At 41.5% G+C, this 25,395-nt stretch overlaps 1 protein-coding gene across 2 annotated transcripts in view; it reads right to left on the bottom strand.

Annotated features, from left to right (window-relative positions):
- ADGRB3 (adhesion G protein-coupled receptor B3) overlaps window positions 1-25,395 on the bottom strand; it is a 1,104,008-nt gene that overhangs the window by 997,413 nt on the left and 81,200 nt on the right. For both annotated transcript variants that reach the window (XM_078648009.1, XM_078648010.1), the window contains exon 3: window positions 7,126-7,290. In XM_078648009.1, the coding sequence (XP_078504135.1) occupies window positions 7,126-7,290 (165 nt within the window). The remainder of the gene's footprint in view (window positions 1-7,125; window positions 7,291-25,395) is intronic.

The raw sequence follows: 25,395 nt of genomic DNA, 5'->3' as shown, positions 1-25,395 counted from the left end.
AATTCAGTGTTTATGTTATTTTCTACATACACTTTGCCATGGGCTCTATTTTTGTTTTGAGATACATCAATGTCTCTGTTATAAGAGGATCATCCAGTTTACTTTAATGTGTGTGTGTTGGGATGTTTTGGTCCCCAGGCATTTTCAATAATTCCTTTTTTAGTAAAGTTATGTCCAGTACAGTGCTAATCCTTTTTGATATAGTGCGAGATGTAGGCACGAGTTACCCCTGGTGGTAGCATGGGTTGTCTTACTTAAAAAAATATATTAGTAAGTCTGAGTTAGTTCTTTGTTAAACTGAGGGGGAAAAACAGGTTGTGTGAAATATTGAGGCATGAATATACAGTACTCTATAGCAACTCCGCAAAAAAGGTACTACTACCATTACCCTTTCTCAGGTAACTCAACTGCTCATTGTTTTGACCATCTTTCAGGTTTGGTGGATGAGATTGCTCCACTCCAAAGCACAAAGAAAAGATCTAAACCATCTGCTCCACGGTTTAACAAGGCCCTATATAAGGAACGAGAAGACCTGAGAATACTAGAGTAGAATTGGAGACAGCTGCCTTCCACCAATAATCTGTCATGTCACCGAAATTCAAGATCACAATAGCGAAGACATGTTAATCGAGAAATTAAATCACTGCAGATCCCTCCTTGACTCAGCCAAGACTTGACCTAAACAACCACCAACAGCCCCTCCATGTCCACCTTCATCAAATTTCATGACTCCCCAATGAAATCTTCTATGCCAAGATGATCATTCCACCCCTAAAATGGTGTGCACATTTAAAAACACTTTGAGATAATTAAGGAGAAACGTCAAATCACTTTGTGGACCCTAAACCCGGTACCATTACCAAAGATGTCTACACTCATATGGTTTCCCTACTGAACAAAATTGGTTAATCTCTCCCGCAGCCAAAGAACCTTTTCTGACTACTTCAGGACAGGTCAGATCACACCACTTCTTCAAAAACCCTCTGAATAACCTTAGCAACCTACACCTATCACTAACCTGCGTCTTCTTCCTAAACTCATTGAACGATATGTAGCAGAGCAACTCATCTGACACATAAAAGACAAGAACCTTTTTGATGAATACCGATCCAGTTTCAATTAGGGCAGTAGCACCAAAATAGCACTGCTAAAAGTGGTCAATGATTCTCAGATTCTGGCAGCTCCTGCCTACTGATTCTTTTCAACCTATCAGCAACCTTTAATTCAGTAAATCGCCTTACAATCCTTGACATACTCAAAAAATCAAATGGACATTGAGCGTGTGGTTCTAAAATGGTTTAAATCATTCCTCATGAGTTGAATGCAGAAGATCCAAATTGAAGACTGTTTCTCAACACCAAGGGACAATGACCAAGGGGTTCCATAGGGTTCCATTCTTGCTCTGACCTTATTCAACCTGTGTATCAAACGTCTTGGAGTCCTACTAAGAAATGCTTGAATTAATTAACTTCAATATGCAGCCACCACTCTAAACTATGTTCAAGACTGGATGATTCCCCATAATTTAAAACAAAACGGTTCTAAATCTATGTTCCTTCTTATCAAAATAGCCACCTCCATTACAATCTTAGATAGAAAGATTCAACATCCTTAACTTAACGTTAGCAAGGTTTTCAGAACTTCGTGTGCTGCGGGGAGGACGGAAAACTCTGCAAACTCCACGAACAGAGCAAAATTCACCACCCAGGCCTACTTTTTAGTAAATACATGCAATACTACATATTTAGCTTAGCTTCTGACCATTGCCTTGGAACTAACTGTTCCTATTAAACCATACCAGTTCATAACCTATTTGCTGCCTCTAAATATTCTACATTTTTCCTCAAGCAATTGTAATTCGAGCCTTATGAAACTACATGATATTTTGCAACTTTGAACCTTCTGTTGATCTTAGGTAAGGATCTATATTCTAATCTAGCAGTCTATGTTCTTATTCTAGAGCACTCAAGCACTCTTGTCCGCTTCATGTAGAAATTCACAAATAATAAATATATAAATAAATAAATAAATGACTGGGAGAGCAAAAGCAGAGGCTTTATATATCAATGGGAGTTGGGTTATGACCATTGCATGATATTCAGCCATTGCTGCATGCACAGCTCTTCACAAACATGTTACATGGGTGCTGTATCCTGGGTGCAGTCAAGTAAGGCAGATTCTACTATTTGGCAGTAGTTTGGGTCCAGTGGCTGGCTTAGGTGTTCAAACGGATGAGCCATTACAAATGTGTATACATTATGAATCCTTTTTACATTTTTGTTCTTTTTATATAGTGTGAACGTGACCCGAAGATATCAGGTATCAGAGCGCTTTACATGAGCACCAGTTTCGTTGCAGATGGACACATTAATTTTTGTTAGGAAATCTGCTTTCAACAGGCACTCATTCTCCATTTTTCTTTTTCACAAATGGTATTGGGTATTCAACACATTATAGTGCAGTTATCTTGAACACATGTGGTTGTCTAGTCAGGGGTTTGTGATCAGGCTTATGATGAGTAAGGTTCAGTGAAGCTTAGAGTTTGGCGAATTTATTGATAGAGCCTCACAGAACAGCATGTCTGCTTAGTTAAGGACATTTTAATATATACTGTGTACACTGCAATTGTTGTCCAAGGGAATGATGAGGTGAGATGGTGTTTGATAGAAAGTTGTCAAAGTAGTGAGAGAGAGATTGAGAGAAAGCTGTGAAAGTATGGCTTGAATGAAGGCAGGATGAAGCAGATAAGGCACATTATGGTATCTGCATAGCCAAAATATTACTTCCTAAACCAAGTTTACAAGAAATTAAAAAATATGTTCACTTCAATACTCAGTCGGCTTTTATCCAAACACACAATAGTACTTAATTCAAATCATCTTTCATTACAATTGATAGAGAAAATACTTCAAAACCACATAACATGACAATTTACCGATTTAGACACAAAAAACTTGAATGTGCGCATTCCACAAATAGACAAAGTGATACAACCATAGAGACAAGTGAAGTAACAACACTGTAAAAACATGCTTGAAAGAGTTAGAAAAGGATAAAATATATTTTTAAATTGTTATAATGCTTATTAATAGATTTTCATAACAGGATTACTCATAACATTATGTTTTATTATTTATGTACTGATGAAAACCAATAAATGTAATGATGAATCCTAACAGTTCTAGTGCCTTTCATTGCAAATGCATTTTAAATCGTTTGTGGTGCAACTTTGTGATAGAATTAGCTAGGAAGTTAGAACTTACAGACATGATAGTAGAGACCTTAGGGCCATGTGTAGGTAATCTACATTTACCGATTCTAAAATAACGAATTTTACCGGTTCGGTATTTCAGAATCGGTAAATGGTATGTAGGTAAAATTCAGTAAATATTACCGAATCGGCATATTACCGATTCGGTAATTCCCATTCATTCCTATGGGCCTGAAGGCACATAGGAATGAATGGGAAGCAATTCATTATTACCGATTCGGTAAATACCGAATCGGTAATAGGGGGAACATTTTCAAGGGTGGCAGGGTGTCACATTGACACCCTGTGGCACCCCTGAATAGTGCATGGGTGTACATGTGGCACACATACATGCCCAAAGGGCATGTATATCTTCCACATGGCACTTTTAAAAAAGCAAATAATTGCTTTTTGAAAGGTATTCGGTATTTACCACCAACTTGTAGTTGGTGGTAAATAACGAATCCTTAAATGAAAAATGCACTCACTCGAGTGCTCCCTACATTAAGGATTCGGTAATTTACCGAATCGGTATTTAAATTGCTGTTCGGTAAATTACTGAATCCTTAAACCTGCCTCCTACATCTCAAACCCTAAATACCGGTCGGTAACAGACGAAATTCGGTAATTTCGGCCGTTACCGACCAGTATTGGGCTACCTACATCTGGCCCTTAATGCTTTAAAATGTAGAAATGATGTTGGTAAAATGGTTTATAACATTAATTTACATGTATGGATTTTCATAAATAGTGGGAGTGGACCATAGCTTACGCTAATCAATTTCATGTAAATAATACATTGGTGAAAGATTTCTTCTTCTTTTTATGGTGTGATGATTTGATGCATTATATTTGATTTCAGTTAAGTTACATTCAGTTAGGCTTTAAAACATGCTTTTCTTGAGCTGCAATTTACATTTTGCAAGCATAATATTTCATTGAGTTTTTTGTAAATTTTGCTTTATTTGATCTATGCATGTCGCAGTTTACATACAAAGGACCTTCTTTCAAAGTTCATGGTGGAATGGCACGATGGGAAAGTCAACTCACAGTCTGTTGCTTTGTATATTTTCTACTGGTGGCTAACATGTGAAGGCCTGGAAAGCAAAGTTGTTCTCATGAAATGCTTCGGAAGTAATGCAGGAGTAACTAAATGTATTTTGTGACAACAGTCGTAAACTAATCGTGCAATGGACTGATTAGTGCAAGGATACCAGTTCAAAAAGGCGTCATAAGGACTATAAAAAAAGAAACCCCAAAGGAGGAGCAACGAAATGCACCTTTTTTCCTCTATGACAATGACATACTATTTTTCCTCTGGTGCAACACAACGTCATATCTTGATCCCTTCTGACAAGGCATTGCTATTTTTTTTATAGGACCGCACTCATTGCGTTTTGAATGATATCCTTTTATTCAGTGCTTAATTTGAGCTAGACCTTTCAGGTGCTCAGCACCTGCACTTCTTTCACAGGGGCTACAATTTCTGACCCTGCAGGTGGTGGTCTCGATATTAATTGTTCAAACTCAAAATAAAAAGAATAACATACATTGCATGGTTTCTGGCTGGTAAATGTTCATAGACAGGCCAGCATACGCCTGTCCAGGCAGGCATGATTGTGTATCACCAAGTTAGTGATGATGTCATCTCGCCGATCACAAGTCCAAGAAGTCATCGACAAACTATGTCTTGCATTCTATTCCCAATTGTAGATGGGGCTGCCTCAAGACGGAGTTGAGGCAAGGAAGCTGTGAGAGTGCATTTGGAACTTGGGAGTGATGGCTCTTGAGGAAGAATAAACAAAAGTAAGTGTGGACTTTCCACTTGCTGTGTAGCCAGAGTAGCATATTCTGCAGCCCTGCATTGCTGCTATCCTAAACATGCTTGATGTTGCCCAACACAACTTTGTGCACCATGGCGTCACCTGTAGAATCTGTGTGCTGCACCCCAGCATGGTAATTGCTGAGTGTGCGTGAGTCCAGTAGGCACCACAGCCATACTTACCGGCATTGGCAGCATTACGGCTGGGAACAATGCCTGTGCTGTAGCAGGCAGGGTCACAGCAAGCTGAGCAGTGGATGCCAATACCATCGCCTTCCGTGGACCTACTAATTACAGGCAGCACTAGTAGTGACATCACCTGCTGTGCTCGAGCAGCAACCTGTTCTGCAAATAACCCCGTTATACTGCACTGATTAATATATGCAAAAAAATTATTTTCATTTGGTGTACATTTTGTTTTTGCATTAGGTGTAGGTAAGAAAGTAAAACACATGTCATCTTCCTCTTCTTTAGGAAAGACAACAGGAAAACGCAGAGTTCAAAATGGCAAGGACATGTACAGGGTGACGACAGGGGTGACAGGCAGCAGCAGTGTTATAGATGAGAGAGAGAGAGCAGGAGTAAAGAGGAGAAAGAAACAAACACGAGAGGAGAGAGATAAGACGGAGCTAAGTAGAAGAAAAGGAGAGCAAATCAGACACAAAGAGAAAGCAGCCATGATGTGAAGAAGAGAGCATTACGAAGAGAGAAGATAGAATGAAAGGATGTAGAGTACAGGACAGAGGAAAAAAAGCAGACAAATGATAAAACGGAGACACAGCTAATCACTGCTAGAAGAGTGATCGTAAAGAGCCAAGATTGAGGGGAGAGAGAGCAGAGCATGGATAAAAGTGAATAGGAAAAAGGGAAGGTGTAGAATGAATAGAGGGCATATCAGAAATGCAGAGAATAAGGTAACACACCAGGTGTGACAAAGATGTGAGAAAACAATTAGAGAGGTTAGAAGATAGACTCTTAGAGCAAAGACGTAGGGGACAGACAACAGATCAAGATTAGAATATAGAGACTGAGACAGTGAGAGTGTTGAAAGTGGGGCTCACCGGAGCAAGAAGTGAGCTGTGGCCTCCTTGGCAACATTTTCAGCACCTGCACTTCTTTTTTTTACAAATTAAGCACTGCTTTTATTGCAACGCCTAATTTTTGCTCTCTTGAACTGCCCTTTTGCTAATGCTGCTACATCCATGCAGTCGACTGGTCTTCTTCGCCAAACTAATTTTATTTTGTTTTCGTTTTTCTTTTGGACTTGCCGTTAAAGGACTTTTTAATTGATTCTTCTAAATCCTTTGCTCTGAATCTTAGATAGGACTGGACTATTCTTCTGCCTCTCATGGTCGTAGAAGCCTAATATCTGATGGGTGTTTAAAACCCCATCCTCTTTGGATTTGACCTCTGATGAAATGTGTAGTTTTGCACTGCATGCTTCTTTAATATTCTTGACTGAGATGCTTAGGAAGCTGCCTATTTCCATACATTTTGGAACATTAATACAATAACTAACTATCTAAATTTATGGAGTGTGTTTTTATGTTCTGATGTTCTTTATTTAAAATTGTACTGAATTACTCTCTTAATCTAAATGCATTGTAGAAAAAATCAGAGAATCTTTTCAGAATATCAAGTTTTCTTTCTATTATTTTGAGGCGCAGTAGCAGAGCTACTATACGGGTCATTTTGGTTAGACTTAATTTCTTTAGGAGATTAGGTCTTCCCATTGTGATACTTTATTTTTATAGTATGGTCTTGAGAGTAGTGTATTTGACCCTCATTTCGAACATGTGAGTTGGCTATCAATTAATGGTCCTCATTGGGTATCTAATATTGATGCTTTGGACAACCTAATTCCTAGTTAACCTGTACATGATTTATTTAACCACAATACAAATTGCCAAGCATCGGAGCTATATCGTTTGTCGATGCTATATGTCCCCTAATGACTACATTTATCTTTTCACGTGCCCTCTATGGAAATGTGGACAAGGGAATTACAGGGCATCATAATCTGTAGGAGAAATTGGTTATAATGCAAACTCACCAGGGCAAAGAGCAATATTGCAAGGCTTATGATGTGTTTCAGGCCCGTCACAAGATCGTCCCCCATACTGTGGAGGTATACAGCTTCTCGTTCTTGTCCTTTGGCCTCTCCCACAAGTAAATGAACACAGGCTCCATGGTGACCATTCCTCCCATACTCCATGTACTGCAATAAAACACAACGTTTAAATATACAAGCAAGTCCAATTATTTGAATTTGAGTTAAATACTTACATTATAGCATATTAAAAAATAAATATGAAAAAATTAAGTTTCCAATAACTACAGGAAAATATGCAGGCATTATCAGTGTCATGATTAGCACGATTGGAACATACGCAGACATTACCAGTGTCTTCATTGGAACTCTAGGAACCACCTCTCTCTCTCATAGAGGGAGGCCAGACATATTAAGCCCTCAGAGATTTCTAGGTAAGCAGGCCCTTCTCATAGTGGTGCATTGCCTCTCAGCCTCTTATTGTAAATACTCTGGGCCGCCACCCTTCACTAAGACGTGAATCTTTGTACCACAGATCCAAGTCAAAGAGATTGTAGGAGTAGCTATGTAATACATCTTGTGTCATCTGGATATATCTTTTGAGAATGTGAATATAAAACTCATGACCTTATAGTGCAACTTGATAAAGTTTGGAGTGTCGTCTATAACCTGTCTTCTTCATATACGAAGGCTGCAACATGTCCTCTATGGTGGTTCTGAGAAATTACTCAAATTGTCTTGTTTTCTTAGGGTTCAACAGTGCCTGTTTCTTTGAGTAAACTGTGCAGGTGGCACTGTGTACCATTTTACCTGTCATGTCAGTGGCATATTAGAGCCTATTTACTCATTGGTGTAATAGCCTGCAACTTCCTCCATGCTTCCAATCTCTCCATTTTGCAGAAATCTTTCACTATCCTAAGCACAAGTCTTTTGAGATGCTTGATATTTAGCACAGTCAGGACTTGAGCCATAATGTTCAACATGTGTTTTTAATCATAAATTAAGATTTATTGCTTACGTTATTGGACGGGTTACTCACACAAATGTGACACATATCCTGCCCACCTTATTTCAAGGGCATAATAATAAGGCGGATGAAATATGCGACACAATTGTGACAGAGTAATCCATCTGCCAAACCCTAAATCAAGCCAAAGTTTTGAAATGCAAAAGCAATGCATTGATAACTCAAAAAAATCATTTCAGCAGAACTTACAAGTTAATGTTGCAGCATACTGGAAGAATTAGAGTGTGTATTGCATTTCCAGCCTTTTTAGCTCTGTCCATAAAGGAATAAAACAAAGGTTGTAGTTACGAGTTGTGAAAAATGTGCTCCACCCATTATTTACAGTGTGTGGTAAATTTCACAATCCCTGCTAAATTTCATTGGGTCAAATCTGCTGGAGTTTAAAGGTGGGAAAGGTCCTATAATAGTAGGAAATATGGATTTTGTTGTACAGAAATCTGCATGCTATGCCTAATTTTGAAGGGTAAAACTGGCAATGGATGATATTTCTTGCACCAAATAAAATCTAAATCAAGGGACATCAGATTTGTTCTGGTGGGATAATTCTCACATTCCCTACTGGCTAACTCATAATCGGGGCCTAAGTGTGAATGTTGGACTTGGCCCTTTTTACAGGGTCATCCTTGAACTTTTTGCCTTCCTACTGTAATTTTTCCGACCTGTTGTTGGATGTTTTATGACTCTGGGCACTTTACCACTGCTGATCAGTGCTAAAGTGCATATGCTCTCCCTATGGTAAATTGCTGTATGGATTAGTGACTCCATGATTGGCTGGTTTGGTTTACTTGTCAGACCCTAGTACAGTGCACTAAGTGTGCCCAGGGCTTGTAAATGAACTGCTGCTGGTGGGCTTGCAGCACTGGTGGTGCCACCCACAGAAGCAGTCTGTAAAAGTGTGTCTCAGGTCTGCCATTGCAGAGCCTGTGTGCAGTCTGGTACTGCCATGCTGACTGGGCAAGTGCACCCACTTGCAAGTTCCTAAACCTTCCCTTTTCTGCATGTTAGTCACTCCTTTGGTAGACCCAAGGGAAGGGTGCACTGTGAGTAAAAGGTAGGACATGCCCTGATGTACATGGCATGTCCTAATAGTGAATTACAGCCATTTTCGTTTTTCACTATTGCAAGGCAACCTGTTCCTCATAGGCCAGAATGGACAGTTGGATTATAACATTTTATAATCCTAACTGACTCAGGGAACTAGGTAGAAATTCAAGTTTAGTATGCCTGAACTCAGAATGATAAAATACATCTTTTAGTGAAGTTTGCTTTAGAATTCTGTGTTTGAATTTACCACTTTTAGAAAGTAGGTATTTTCTTGCCCAACTATCCAAGCCTGCCTCTGCTAGGTTGTGAATTCCTTGTCTGAAGTTTGAGTGACAGGGGCTGGGGGATTCCAGGAGACAGGGTGAGTCAGCACAAGGCAGAAAAGAGAGACCTGCATGTAGATGGGTGGGAGGAGTTGCACCTGGGACCTGAGTAGGGCTGTGACTTTGCCCCAAAATGCTGGCTCCACCGCCTGCGGTGAGTCTGATGTCCCTGGCCTACACTGTGAAAGGAAAGAAAGAATCTTGTCAACACAGTGCTCCAGGACTGACCAGAACTGGTTTGGACTAGGCAAAGGCCTCTCTGCCTTCAGAGAACAAAGGGAAAATGAGTAAAAAAGAAGGGACCCAAACCCCAGAACTTTGGATCACTTGTGAGACACAAGAAGAACCTTTGCTGATGAGAGGAACCAAAGAAACTGAGGAGGAGACTATCCCTGCGCTGGGTGCTGTTTGGGGGATTGGCCTGCAGTGGTTGCCTGACTGCCAAAGAAAGGAGAAAGGACTTGTGCTACTTCCAAATCAACTTGTAAAGGATCTTCAAGGGCTTGAGATAGAGCTTGCCTCATGCTGAAGTCTCAAGGACACCCAGCTCCCCTGCCTCCCCTGGCTGGGAATTGAAGTGCCTGCTGTTGAGCTGGGCCTTCTGAGAGACTGCGTGACGCTGCGACCTGGAAGTGCGACTCAAGACGAAGAAGCATGTCGCTGCCGCAGCCGTTGTCGTCGCATCACCAGAGAAGTGTTGCCATCGCAGCAGATGCTATTGCCTCACCGGACAAGCGTGCCGCCGCTGCCGCTGTCGCATTCGAATCACCCGAAGCGCCTCGCATCACGAGAGGAGTGTCGCTGTCGCTGCAGATGCTGTTGCATCACCAGAGAAGCATTTTGCAGGGCCTGTCATGGCTCAAAAGAACCGTTGAGTCGCCGCACGGCCGTCAGGCGTGCTCGCAACATTGTTGCATCAAGAAAAAGATGCCATTTTGTTTCATTGCACCTGATCTTCATCGGATCACGGCACTGCCAGTCGCATCGCCACGGAAGCCCAGTAAGAAACTGACTCATCACCTGCCCACGCGGAGAAGAACCAATGCATTCCCTACACAGCAGTAGGGACCCGATGCATCACCGTTCTTGCGTGTAAGGAACCGATGCAACATCATCTTCCTTGCAACACTTTCAATGTATAGCATTACGTATCCAAAGGTACATTGAACTCAAAGTGTTGCATATTGTATCTAAAGAGAACTAAGCTATTTCTACCATTTTTAAAGTACAGTATTGTGGATTTTTATCATTTGTGGTCTTCTGTAAAGTCTATATCAAAATACTTATTTTTATACTACGACTTGTGTGGTGTCCATCGGTAGTGTTGTCACTGGGTTACTGTATGTGTTCACAAATGCATTTACACACTGCCTCTGACATAAGCCTGTCTGCTCGTGCCAAGCTACAAAGGGGGTGAGCAGGGGATATTTTCGAAGTGTACCCCCTTACCCAGACTAGATGCAAGGGTCCCTATTTGGTCAAAGGTACCTACCTCGACCAATTTGCAGGTTTTGTATAAATATGTCTCTAGACAAATGAAAAAATATGTACATTTTGGGGTTTTCGATTGTGGTAGCAGTACAAAGTGGAGGAAAAGATGTGGCTCAATGGTTAGAGAGGTAGAACATGATGCAGAGGTCTAGCCAGAGACCAGGGTTCAATTCCCCGCCTCGGCGGGTCTTGGGCTCAAAAATTCCACGGCCCTGATAATTCTCGTCTCGGTGCCTATTCCAATCATGGAGTCCCACTCGGCAACTCCGGGCAATAGCTTGCTTAATCTCCACAACGTCCCCCACAACGCTAAGGATGCCTGGCCTTCACCCTGGGGGTGCCCAGGAGTGGACACCTCACAGGGAAAGCCAGGATGGGTTCCACAGCGGTATTCGTACAAGCGCCTTGAGACTCTTGCGGGTGAGTAGTGTGCTATACAAGTATCAATTTACATTTACATTGCACATTGAAGATAATTGCAGGGTATATCTAAACTAATGCCCTGAAAGTTGCTGCATCATTGAAATGTTGGTGATGATGAGGAAAAGATAAAAATAGCAATCTTTATTATCACCTGAAGGAACATTGGCAAGAACTCATCTATAATCTATCAGATTCATTACCTATATTTATTTTAGCTTCAAAAAGTAATCAGGTATATTTTATATACCTCAATGCAGTGCTTAGGAGGAGGAAGGATCTTCAGTAGGAGCATGATAATACGAAATTAAAGGAACTAATCTCCACAGGTGTCACCATACAATCAGCGTTCCTGGATAACAGTGATACTTCGTATGGTGCGGTGTTGTTGAACTTTTCCCACGAGTAGAGCACACCTCAGACCTTAGACAATGAATAAAATAATTCAATCAACTGGGAGGGTTGAGGAATCTGTATGCCCTTTTCTTTCCCCAGGGTAAGAGCAGAAGTAATCAAAAGTGAAAAAGGACACTTGTAACACTTTTCAACCGTTGGTTTAGGAAAAGTGATTAGAAAACCCTCAAAGACTCAATGTTATTAGGAGTGCGGTATATATGTTTCATCCGCCCCACATTGAAGTCATGGCAGTTATCTTCGGGTGTTCCAATTTATGATGGTTGCCGGCCTCAGCCAGAGGCACCTCTGGTCTCAAGTGCAGTGTCAAGAATAGAGGATTTTTTTCCCACAAAATGGTGTCAAAACAAATTTTATGAAAAAAGGAAAAAATTGTTAAAAAGTGAGGAAGAAACACCCAAACTATTTTAATGGGGGGTGAGTTCCCACTAATATAAAATATGTTGATACTAAAGAAGATCGAGTTACTGGATCTAGTGGTATTGTAAAAAGATTGTCGACATGTTTCAGCTCCTTAGGCCCGAGGGGTCTGTGAAGCTTTCGTCAGGACTAACATACATATATGAATACTCACACGATTTGTGCAGTACTTTTCAAATGGTCATTCTTTGACAATCGTTGTAAAAAGGTCAGCGCTCTTAAATTTCTGGAGTAGAGAATAAAATACCACCAACCAGAAACCACTCAACAGGAGACACAAGAGGACCCACCCCTCACTTACAGCAGTAGCAAAAGGCTCTGGTCTCCAGTTTTGGAGTAGATGCCCTAGTGGTTCATTACCTTGGGAGCCAATTTAAAAAATATATACATGCGGGAATTAAGAAGAGAGTAAAAAAGTCAAGTTGTAAGTGACTGTAGAAGATTGAAGATTATCAAGGGTTTTCATCCCCACAAACAGGATGCAGTACTTGATCTCAATTGGAAAGCGTGTTCCCTTAACAGTGCATAAATTTGATGCTGTAATATGGAAGAGGAGGGGATACGGTAAAAGCAGATGCTAAATCAATTGTTAGGACGGTTCCCCACCAAGAGCATAATATTTATCATCATGATGGATTAACAAATCGATTGTGTAGCTGTACAGAAAAAATATTACAGAAAATGTGTTGCCTTTTTTTACATTGCTTTGGAAAATGCAGTTACATGTTTTACTTTGTCCCATTCTGCCAGAAGTCACTTTGGGCGTATGTGTAGTGATAGCTCATAATTTGATAGCTACATTTTGAGCCTCCCAAAATATTGAAAATCGTGAAACTGGAGACTCATTGGGCTATGCTTTTACTCTACAGGTTTCTTTAACTCCTGTGCAAAGGCAGGTTTATTCCTTTTTTCCATTGATATGGAGATGAGCAGGAGGAATTGCATCTAAAGTAGTCACGGAGGAAGGCAAAAAAATATATGGAATGGTTGCAATTATGCCTTCCATAGGAAAGAAGATTCTTGATCTGGTATCTGATGAGAATAGAATAACAGTAGTTTATTCTTTAATCACATCCGTCTCAACAACTCTAACAGTCTCTACCTTGGGGGAAGCGGCCACTACAACGCAGCCATTCCCACGCATAACATTAACCACGCATGCATTACAACGCATGCGTGGTTAACACGAATAGCCTTTACCATGCATACCTTTACTATGAGATACGTAATAAAGGCATGGGTGGTAAAGGCTAAAATTAAAAAAGGGGACTTGGGGTGGTCCCCCCCCCCCCGGAAAAAAATTTGTATGAAAAGAAAAGGGGGCATGGGGCGTCTCCCCCCCAAAAAACACACCTGATAAAGTACCAATCATGGAGGCATTCGGAAGGCAATGGACGTCGTTAGAGGAAACGGAAAGACACTTCAGTTTCCTCTTTACAACGTGCAATGTCAACAAGGAAGATCATGGAGAAGAGACGACAGACGAGACAACGTGGAGAGGTAAGGGGAATTTTAGATTTAAAAAAAACGCAGGGGTCCGATTTTTGGGTTAAGGGCAGCAAAGGGGTATTTGTAAGAAGGGTTTAGGGGTGGGGGAGTAACCTTTACCTAGAGTATGCCCTTACCATGCAGGAATTTACAACGAAAATCATTGTAAAAATATGCGTGGTAAAGGAATATTTGTGGTAAAGGTTATGCTGCGTGGGAATGGCATTCACGTTGTAACGCATGCCTGGTAAAGGCATGCGTTGCAACGTAATGCGTTGTAACATCATACAACCCTACCTTGGTCTTCCCACACATTTGATTATCAAACTTCAGCTAAATCAAATTTCTACAGTTTGACTAGTCGGAGTGTGCAAAGGCACCATCAAATCGCTCCACATTTGAGTAATTTGCACTGGCTTCTGGTGGAACAGCGTATGAACTTGAAAACTCTAATGTTGGTTTTCAGAGCTTATTATGTTGAGGCCCCACATTATTTGTTGAATAGACTGTATCCGTACACTCAAAAGAGGGCACTTAGATCCAACAATAGTCAACTTCTGGGGATTCCAAAATGTCAGAAGTCTCGTTGTAGTAGCAGTTCCTTTACTCTACACATAGCAACATTATAAACCAGTCTTCCTTTTAAGTTACAGCAAGTTAACTCTCTGTCAGCCTTCAAAAGATGACTTAAAACTTGAGTATTTGATTCCGTTCAGTTTCCCGCTAATTCGGCTCGTCTTTACTGTCTGCTAGAGCACCAAGATGCTTCCTTTGAAGCAGCTGTGCACTTTAACAAATGCCATTTGATTGACTGATTGATTGAACATTAAAATAGATAAATGATGCTTGACGCCTACTTCCAAATTATCTTGCATACTTGGTTGGTACAACTTAAAAGTCCTGGAGCAGCAATACATTGCAAACGTAGTGCAACCAGGCCCGGACTGGCCATAGCGGGCACCGGTCAATCCCCCAGTGCGTCACACGGGTGGGGGCCGGTTTTGGGCCCCTGGGGGCCGTTTTTGTTACAGGGCCATTTTTGCAGCATAGCTGCAAAATCAGCCCTGTACCAAAATCAGCCGAAAACCGGCTCCGGCAAAGAGCACAAAAATCATCCTTATGTGCATTTTAGATGAGAGTACATATGTTACTCTAATAAACAACGCTAAATCACACATGGCATGAACAGCAGATGATTATGTTTTGTTGGTTCATATTGTTCCTGTGCTCCCATGATAGGATTTTTCCCTGAATGGGCAGAAAATTACACAGTGTAGTGTAATGGCAACATTTGAGCCATTTGGTGCCACTAGTACAACCGTCAGGGTTTGCGACTCGCAAATTGTGACCCATTGCGAATGGCTGGCACTCACAGGGATGTTGGCCTGCTGGGGTCCATTAAACCAATGGGGTTAACCCAATGAGTCACAGGACCTGGGTAGCAATTTATATATAAAAGCAGAGTGGTCCTTGACACAACTTCAAAATGCCACTTAATGTAAATCTTGTTCTTTTAAAGGTAAACAGATATGATCTGTGAAAAGGAGATGTATTATTTCCAAAAGACACTGTCAATGCAACAAACCCAACACAAAATTATACAAGAGGCCAATTGTACTTGATCACTCTTCTTGTAATAACAATTTTATTTACAAATTCATAAAATAATTGATCAAGAAAAGACTGCAAACTGCAGTAAGAAAAGGGGGTGCTCAAGTGAATTGAAAGGAAAGAAGAATAAAAGGACAAAGTTAAGATATTTATGCACAACTATAAATACACATTTTACAGTTGGACAACCAAAGCAAGCCTACCCATACATTTATATACATATAATTTGATCATATGAAAGGGAAAAGGGGGCAGGGACAATTACAAGAAAGCTGGTGTAGGCCTCAGGTTATAGTTGTACATAAATGTAGTAAATTCTGTGAAAGATTTTCAGTTGAATTCAGCAGATTTGTGCCTGTATGGTCACCTCTCTTGGAAACTGTATTGTCTCCTGCCACAAATCATCCTCCAGACTGCCCACAGAAGCCGGCCATTTCATTCGTAAATGTATTAGTTCGCCCCTGTGTGTTATTCACGAGGGTCTTAGAGGTTAATGAGAGTGCTTTAATCGTCATATGGTCATATAGGAGTTGCATTTCTAGTGGAGACTGCTACATTGTGTCATCATTCATGGCAATCCCTCCCCTCAGGGCATGTCTCAATTGGTAGTATTTAAAAAATGTGGGAGAAAGCCATATCATGTTCCTCTCTAAGATTTGTGAACCACACCACACCCTTCACATTCTATACACCCTCTCACAACCCACAATCGTCCAAGGAGTCAGACTCCCCTCAGCCAATGCCACCCATTTGTTATTAGACTCCAGTCATGGTGCCCACTGGAGGTCTGCCACCACTTTAGCTCTCTTAGACTCGGCCTGTATTTTAATCGATGACGCCTGTGATATGATCCTCCTTCTCCGTCACCACTGCTGTTCCTGCCAAGGCTGGGGTAGTGCGGTTTCACTACTTTTAGCCAGTAGTTGGTACCCCTTCTGTTGACACAGGCATAGACTTCCATTACAGAGGTATAAAAGTATGAGCAATCTTTATAGATGATCCTCAAATTTGCTGGGAACAGCAAGGCACAATGGATGTCTAGGCTTCTCAGATGTCGTTTGACCCGCAAGTCTCTCTGTCTTTGAACCAGTATCATATAGTCTGTATAGATGTTATCTGGTTGTCCCTCTATCACCCATGAGCCATGGTTGCCTGGCCTCTGCAGGGTAAAGTCTTGATTCCAGAAGTTAAACAATATGGCAATGATCTCTCCTGGATACCCCCCTGGAAGTGGTGGTCGGCCTGGCACCCGGCGAGCACATTCCACGCTAAACCATTTGGAAGATTTCCCCTCAAATACCACCAATGCCAGACACTCCTTCAGGAAGAGGTCCATATTAGGGCCCTCTATCCATTTCAGGACTCCCAATAAGCAAATATTATTGCAGCAGGAGCCACTCTCAGCATCATTAACCCTCTCATTCAAGCAAGCAACTACACACTCCAGCTTTTGCGGTCAGGTGGTATATTCCAACAATTGTGGGTGGGGGAGGACTAATGGTGATTCTTTCTCTGCCGTTTAATTCGCTAATTTCCTATGATCAGTCAAATGCAAGTTGACCTCTGGATTGAATGCATTGATTTTGAATTCCAGGGTGGCCTTTGTATCCTTTATAGTCACTACAATGGAAGTTGAGAGGAATTCCATATCTAGGTCTAGTGTATCCCATTGGCTCCCAGTCAGCACCTGACTGGTGTGATGGATCTTGATGTGAAATCTTGAGCAACTTACCATGATTGCTTCCTCTGGCACCATCATGGTGTGTGTTCCATTGTCCTCTCAAGATGCCACAAAAAAGCTGTAGTTGGGGCCGCCGCCAACAGGTCCTGCCACACATGAGTGCAGCATCATGCAAGACTGGGCTGATAGTTTACCCCCGGTTACAGAACCAGTAGAGCTTTCGCAGATGGGACCCTGGGCAAAAGAAGCCCCTGCCAGTTGCTTGCCACAGTCGACACTGGCCGACGAGGGGGTAGTGAGAGTTAGATGCTGCTTCGGTGCATCTTGAGCTCAATTCCTACTGAGACACTCATAGATCCGGGCACCACCAGCATTTATAAGAAATATGTCAGTGGTTTATATCAGCACGAGGGTCGGAATCTCTAGAGAGCACCCTGTGAGAGTCATACATTACCAACACATGCCAGGAAGGGGTAGAAGAAGAGAGCTGCCACAAACAGGGGCCAGCAATTAGTCCATGGTGACATGCGTAGCCCTCAGCCAGTGCAGAGGGGGGAGTATTGATGGGTCAAAAAGCCACCACACCTGCACCCCACACATTCAGTGTCTCCTAGACTTGGCGCACAGGTGCAATAAGTGGAAAAGACAGGTGCGCTGGATCAATGCAGCGGCCGCGAAAGCGGCGGTGCGTCGATTCTCCCAGCCACTGGCAGGTGATGCGTTGATTCCTTCAGCCACACAGCAAGGCCAGCTTGGTACTGAGAGATGCGGTGCTTAGGACTCAGGCTGCTGTAATTTCTGAGCTGCACGACCGGTGCTCTGTCGACTCTTCTGCCATACCATAGCGATGCGCTGGTTTTTTACCCGCATGGTATTGATGCAGCAGGAAAAACATGCGCTGAAGGGCAATGCATGGATTTTCAATACATAAAGCAACAAAACCACCTCCAATGGCCCAAAACATGGCAGGCTAGAACTCTCAGCCTAGCAGTTCAGGGGAGTTGCTGATTAAGTTTTTGATGGCCCTGAGACTTCTAAAAGGAGGCAAGCACACATAAGCCCTTGGAGAACCTTGAAAAACAGGATAAGAAAGTAACGTCCATTCCTTCCACTGCCTGAGACAGAAGACACAAGTAGCAGGCTAGCACAACAAAGCAACAGGAAGAGTGGCAGTCCCTTCTACAGCATCCAGCTTTTCTTCTTGGCAGAAGGTCCTCAGTCCAGGAGGGTTTGAAAGTTATGGTGTCACAGCTCTAGTACTTGTTCTGGTTTCTGCCTTTGAAGTAGATAAACTTCAAAGGAAATTCTTTGTAGTGCACAAAACCATGCCTTTCCCTGGCCTGGCTCCTGACACAATACATGGGGATGGGAACAGCACAGACCTATTCAGGTGTCAGTGCCAACTCCTCCCACCACTCTAGTGCAGGAAGGCCCATCAGCCTGGTGATGGGCAATCAGGATATGAGGGGCACAGCTCAGCTCCCTTTGTGTAACTGTCTAGAGTGAATGCACAAATAGCCCAACTGTCAGTCTAAACCAGACATGGATTCTACAGGCAGGCAGAGGCACATGATGGTAAAGACAATGCCCACTTTCTAAAGTCACATTTTCAAACACACAATTTAAAAAAACACTTTCACAGTAAGATATGTTTTTAAATCCTGAGTACAGGGAACCCAATCTCCAAATCTCATCCCTCCCCGATTGAAAGTAACACTTGTCAGGTTTTAAAGGCAGATCCAATAATAACCTATGGGATTCATTATCCTTGCAGCAGTAAAAAACAAAATCAGCACTATATCAGTATCAGGTCATGTAAAACATACCAGTACATGTCCTAACTTTCACATACACTGCACCCTGCCCTTGGGGCTACCTTGGGCCGACCTTGGGGGTGCCTTACAAGAAATAAAAAAAGGTACATGTGGGCCTGGCATGTGGGTGCACCTGCCATGTCTACATGGCAGTTTAAAACTGCATTCACAGACCCTGCAGAGACAGGATTGTAGGGCTACTCTTGTGGGCAGCACAATCAGTGCAGCAGGCCCAATAGTAGCATTTGATTATCAGGCCCTGAGCACACACAGTGCACTTTAGTAGAGTCTTACCAGTAAATCAAATATGCCAATCATGGATAACCAATCACAATTATAATTTAGCCAGGGAGCACTTGAACTTTAGCACTGATCAACAGTGGCAAAGTGCCCACAGTTTAAAAACCAGCAGAAATGATGTCCACCATACAGTCAAAAATACAGCAGGCAGAAGCAAAAAAGACAGGGGAAACCATGCCAAGAATGCCAGGTTAGTAAGGAGATTGGAATACACTCATTTAGAAAAAAGTTAGCAATTGTATTTGTTGAGAAGATTTTTTGCAGGAGAAAATAAATACATGTGTATTCACTTTTGTGAAAATGAAATTCATGTTATTTTCAAGAGTGCGCCTGGAAACTTGTTTTTTACACAGGTTTCCATGCATTTGTTGGACACTTTTATGAACTCCTAAATGCTGTGAATCTGTCCCCCTGCATTGCTTACGTCACGCAGCGGGCTTACACCTCTCTTAAAAAATTGGCCGTGTCTTTTTTGTGAATTATACATAACGGAAACTGCTGTTGTATTTCTGATATACTACCTGTTTTAAATGGTGTCACTTTAATAAGGCAACAGTGAAGCTAAATTTGTGCTTTTTAACAATATATTGATCTTGTTTTATCTTAAGATTGTTTGCATTTATTTACAGGAAGTTTAGCTTTTTAATTTTGTAATGCTCCCATTTGTATTATAAGTTGTATTTGGGCTTTTTTGAATGTCAAAATTGACTCTTTGTGGAACCCAAAAAGTGGAGAACACATACTCGTATTATTTAGGGAAAGCCAGATAGTACTGCTCTTACATGTTGTCTTTAGAGAAATGTATATGATTAATTTCAGCTAAACCTACATCATTGAGGAACACACCATTGTATTAAATAGCGAGCGTTGATTTAAATGAGAAAGCCTTGAAGCTCTCATCTGAAAACTCAATATTATTTTTGGCACCAGTATTGACGTAGTGAATGAAAGGATGTGGATAACTATGATAGCAAACAATTGCCTGTCATTCTTGCTGCTTCACTGAGGCACAGGCAGATAAAGAGACTTGGCCAAGAATTCACAGTGCCCTGCTGGAACAAGCTCCTGAATACAAATTGACTGGCTTCGCCCATGGACCACAACACCTCTCTGTGCTTGGCACACAGGCTTTCTGCATCTTCCTTCATCTACAGGGCCAATCACAAGATGTACATTAACAATGGCGCAACGTGAAACATTGCAGCAAATAATATAGAGAAAAATAGCTGGCGCTTGCATTTAGCAAGAAAGACTTGGACAGACTTGAACTTTTCACTTGCATGGCAACGTCACATTAGTGCCATTTCACGAAGATCAACATCCCTGTACCGAAATAAACTTTACAAGACATAATGTACAGTACTAACACTGGTATTTAATTCATTTGTCTGCGATTATTCTGTGTGAATAGCAGAGAAACCGGACGTACATCTTTATGACAGTCCGAACAATGACAATCTCGAGCCCCTGCGACCTCAAAAATTGCTTTCGTTTAATAAAAGGTGAAATATATTGATTATAAAAGAAAATTGTCCTTTTATTGTCTCATTTTTGCGTGATGTTTTCAATTAGGAAGTATAACTATGTTTTGTGGTATTGATGAATCTTAACATGGAAGTAACAACAGGAATTGAATAATAGTAATGTAAGATACTTAGTAAATGCAAGCAAACCGCAATGATTAGGTGATAAAAACAGATGTTAGTGGCTCCCAGACCACAGATATGCATGCAGTGATTTATTTGTAAAAAAAATAAGTGGCAGGGCCCAAACATTTTCTCAGAGCGGAGCTGGTCACTGGCAACTGCCACCACTTACTTTCAGCACTGGCATACACTGGAGTACTGCTCCAGGGGTATGTCACGGGGATGTTAAGGTCTTAATATCATGGTCCCAAAATATCAGGGAGCTAAAAATCGAAATCCAAAATTACAAAGTAAGTATAAGTATGAATAGGAAAGTAAAGACGTATCGTTCTTAATTTCACATATATGTACATTTTAATAGAGATGTCTTCAAAGTACATAGATGTGGAGTTAAAAGTAGAAAATCTGTACATACCGCTATGCACTTACTTGCATACATTTGAGTTCTAAATATTTAGGCTACAATATTTTGACACCATGATATCTGTGTATTCTGTAGTCTGCCATTTAACCCAAGAAGGGAAAGAAAACAGTATAAAAAATAAAAAATAAAATTACACAACCAAAAGAACCCCATGTTTCAAGTTTTCCAAAAACCACAAGCTCATAATTGAAAGCTAAAGCAAGAAATAACTTAAGAAGGGGGACCTTTTAACTCCTTTAACAACTCTCTATATAAAATAAATGCATACAAATAGAATAATACTCCTAGGCTCTAAATATCTACCCATTTCAGGGATTAAGCACCTTAGCCTGACGATTGAAAGGTAGTCACCAAGCTGTGACACCCAAAATGTTGTGTGCAATGTGGAGTCCTTTCCCCCTACTAGTAGTATGGGTTGAAGGGATCCCAGAAAGGGTGTGTGATATCCCTGACCCAACTGACATCACCTCCATGAGCGGGTATGCCTCAATCTGCACTGTTAGAACATCAGGTATATGAGGACATCACCGAGTACAATGTGTACAATCTTGAGAGTGTTGACTGATGTTAATGAATTCCTAGAATCGTCAACATATCTTGAGATTCTGGGGGCAGGGGACCCCACAATTTTACACTCCAAAATATACCTCAACAGAGCACCCACACACTCTGTACATCGAAAATGGTGTTAAGCTCCAATTTTATGAGGTGATGTGACCCTGAAGTAAGACTCCTCCTAGCGTATCAAAAAATCAGAAATACAGTCAATTAAATAAATGGGCACACACAGAGATTGAGTTATAGTTCAGAGAAATAGTTTAAAGGATTTATTAAAAAAAATGAAAAAGAATACAATGCAGATTCAATGACATGGAGGCTCTCAGCAAATAGAGCATTGCAGAGAAATACAAAATGAAAAATACTCGGCAACAAAATCAAAAGATAAACAGGTTGCATCCCTAACAGCATAGAAGCCTCCAGGAAAGTCTTTTAGCTCACCCCCAAAATGTAGTTTGTTTTATTGACTATTTGTCAATATTAAAATAAGAGAACTCCTGAATCATCATGCTATAACCGAAAAAGTTACAAAGACAGCAAATCAGATCACAGTCACTATAAACATCAAATTGCCTTAACACCTAAGCAGTAACCCAATACATGAATAATTATTCTACTCACTATATGCTGAGGCAAGTCACAGACCAGTGGTACAGCCCCATGCCAAGCCAGCATAGGCTAAAGAGCAGGCAAAAAGAAATATTTAACTTTCTCTCCCTAGCTAAACTCAAATTAAAACAGCCAATGGAGACACAAGGTGCAGGCCAGTGGCATGGCTGACTGTCTCTGGCTGGGGGGTATGTTACAGCACTGGTGTAACAATATTTGAAAGGACCCCCTGCAATGTACGTGGAGGCCCCCCCTAGACTCAATCAGGAGCTCTCCAGCCAGAGGATTGTGCTGAGGGGCCCCCTGGAGCTTCCCACCCCCTCCCCCCCAAACCGCAGGGGCTGCTGGGGCCTGTGTTAAATCACTGTGTCACAGTGGATCATATCATGCAAGGGCCTCTTGGAGTATCACATAAGGTGACACACACTGAGTTTCTTTACTGCCTTTAGTCAGAGTCACACTTTCATCCCATTGCAAGTCACTGGTCTGTTATTAGCAAGTGAAAACCATCACGTCCCATATAAGGATCATCAATGCTCACCGCTGTCAAACACCATAAGCAGGAGCTACAAACAGACAAATTGAAACACATAGCATCACCCAAATGACGCTGGCAAGTTTAAGCATTTTAATGGCTGACTACAAATGTTATGAGCAGTGAGCAGCTACCTCAAAAATTGACAAGACCTATAGTGATTAAATGCAGTCCATCATGAACACATCATTCACAGGTGCAATAATAAAATGTAGTTAAAAAACATAAAGGTATCATTTTCTGTGTGGTTTGTGATCTACTAAGCTTCCAGGTCGATGAGGCTATCACCACTGCTCTTGCTGAACACCATCCACCATACTTAGAGATAACTGTCAGGAAGTTGTGAGATATCTGCCTTGAGAAGAACCCTGATGTTTGGGTAAGTGAAGCTCTGCAGAGCGGGTGCCATGTTTAATGTGCTCGATTGGCGAATGTATTTATTTTTCAAGAGTAAGCTCCCAAATTGATGACCCTGATGAGTGCAGAGTTTTCTCACCATGAGTGAGGGCTATTGGGCAATTCCCATTCCTTTGACTGCCAAGACTTGCATGCTGGTCCTGGGCAGGAAAATCTAGTGTTGGTCACCCCACCCAAAATAAGGTAGGGTTATTGTCACTATGATGCGACGGCCCTGTGTCAGATAAGTCATTGGTTCAGAGGTCTCTGATGGAGCAGACAAAGGATGCATCTCTGTTGGAAACCCTTGCGCTTCCCTGAGAGTAAATAAAGCAGGGAAAACAGAAAAATGATGGAGCAGGAACACTGCCAATTTAAGACAATCCCTGTCACTTCACCTAATTCTACCCTCCAGTTCCACAGTGAATGTGCCATGATCCTTATTGTTCACTGCCCCCTGGTTATGCACCTGGACTGTGTAGAAACAATTCAGTAACACATGGCTGGTCCACATGGGCAAAACCCTCTTTTATTTATCACCCCTGAAATGTGCCTTGTAAGAAATAGGATCGGGTTACTAACTCATAATGTGGCATATTACACATTTGGAATAATATTCCAAATTTCCCAAAAGCTCTATACTATGTACATAAAGCATATTTCCCAAGATGAGGCCTAGCTATAAATAAAAGCGTTATTTTATAACTCTACTTAGGAAATTCTAGGTCAATGACTAAAAGTTCTTTTTCACTTAGTTTCAAAATTAGGAATTAGGAAATTAGTTTTAAGTCCATAGTGAAAATAGATTTTTGGTAAATCTAGTGGGAGAGTGACATTACAAATGTTTACCAGTTTGCTTCTCGGCTCTACTCTAGAGATCCAATCCATATCCTTAGCTAACTGTTAGCGACCTTGCACTCAGAAAACAATGGTTTTGCTTCTTGACTCAGGAATGCAAAAGTCATGGTTCTGCCATCTGGCAAGGGGGAGAATAAGAGCAACCTTAGCAAGTCCTTCTTTGACTTTGAAATGCCAAGTAATGCTAGCAGGAACTACTACCAGTATCTCTACTAAATGTTCTAGCTTCAACACAAGTAGGACACAAAACCCGCTTTTAAGGTGACAGAGAGGAAAATAGCTCAATCAAATAGGGAAGTGGCTATTGGAAGGATCAGAGCACCTCCAGATGAAGGTAGGTAAGCCATCTTGCTTTGGGGCTCATGGAAAGTTATTAGTAAACCAAGAGTCGCAGTGCTACAAAGGGAGATGGAGAATTGGTGAAAAGATCATTGGGATTATGCAGAGGTATTTCTCTAAGCACTGGCTAGTGCACAACATAAGTCTGGCACATCAGCACCATTTGCTAAGAATCCTTCTTGGCCTAGGAAGAAAACATTGTAAAGAAGGAAGACTCTGTGTGAATGAAAGAAGAAAAAGATCCATGAACTTCTGACTCCAGCTGGCACTGGAATGTCTCTCCTAGGGTCAGGTGGCTCCCATCCTATTTGCTTGCTACGGAAAAACAAAAAGGAGCAGAACGACTGACAAGGGGCCTCAGCTGACCACTGAAGACTGGACTGTGATGGAGTCCTGGCTGGTAGATGATCTATTGCATAGAAGCCTGTCCTGAAGACTGGTGGACTGCATGATTGACCAGAAGGAATGTACACAGTAGTTAGAGAAAAGTGGAATTTAGTAATTGTTCCACCTATAGACGACAGTGACAAGATGCTGAGGATTCTCCTGGGAAGCCACATCCTTAAAGAACAAGAAAAACGAAACTGATTTCCACTCTACATAGAGTTTTACTGCTCTGGTATCTGGTTCAGAAGGGCGCTGAGGTAAAGATATTTGGCCTTGTGGAGCTCCACCTGGTATTATCGTCCACCCTTGCCCAGCTGGTTTATTTTAACTACCAAAAGTGACTAATGGCTTGATTTTGGGCTTGGGTGTATTCCTTCTGACAGGGTGGTAGAGGACATTATGTCCTTGTTAGAATTGAGTTTCTCGAATTGACAGAAGTATGCACCTTGTCCATTTAGGGACCCTTTCTTCTAGTGAGGATAAGAGAG

Source organism: Lissotriton helveticus, chromosome 6, assembly GCF_964261635.1.
Source record: "Lissotriton helveticus chromosome 6, aLisHel1.1, whole genome shotgun sequence".
Classification (NCBI taxonomy): Eukaryota; Metazoa; Chordata; class Amphibia; order Caudata; family Salamandridae; genus Lissotriton; species Lissotriton helveticus.
This window is presented reverse-complemented; position numbering and strand designations above follow the sequence as displayed.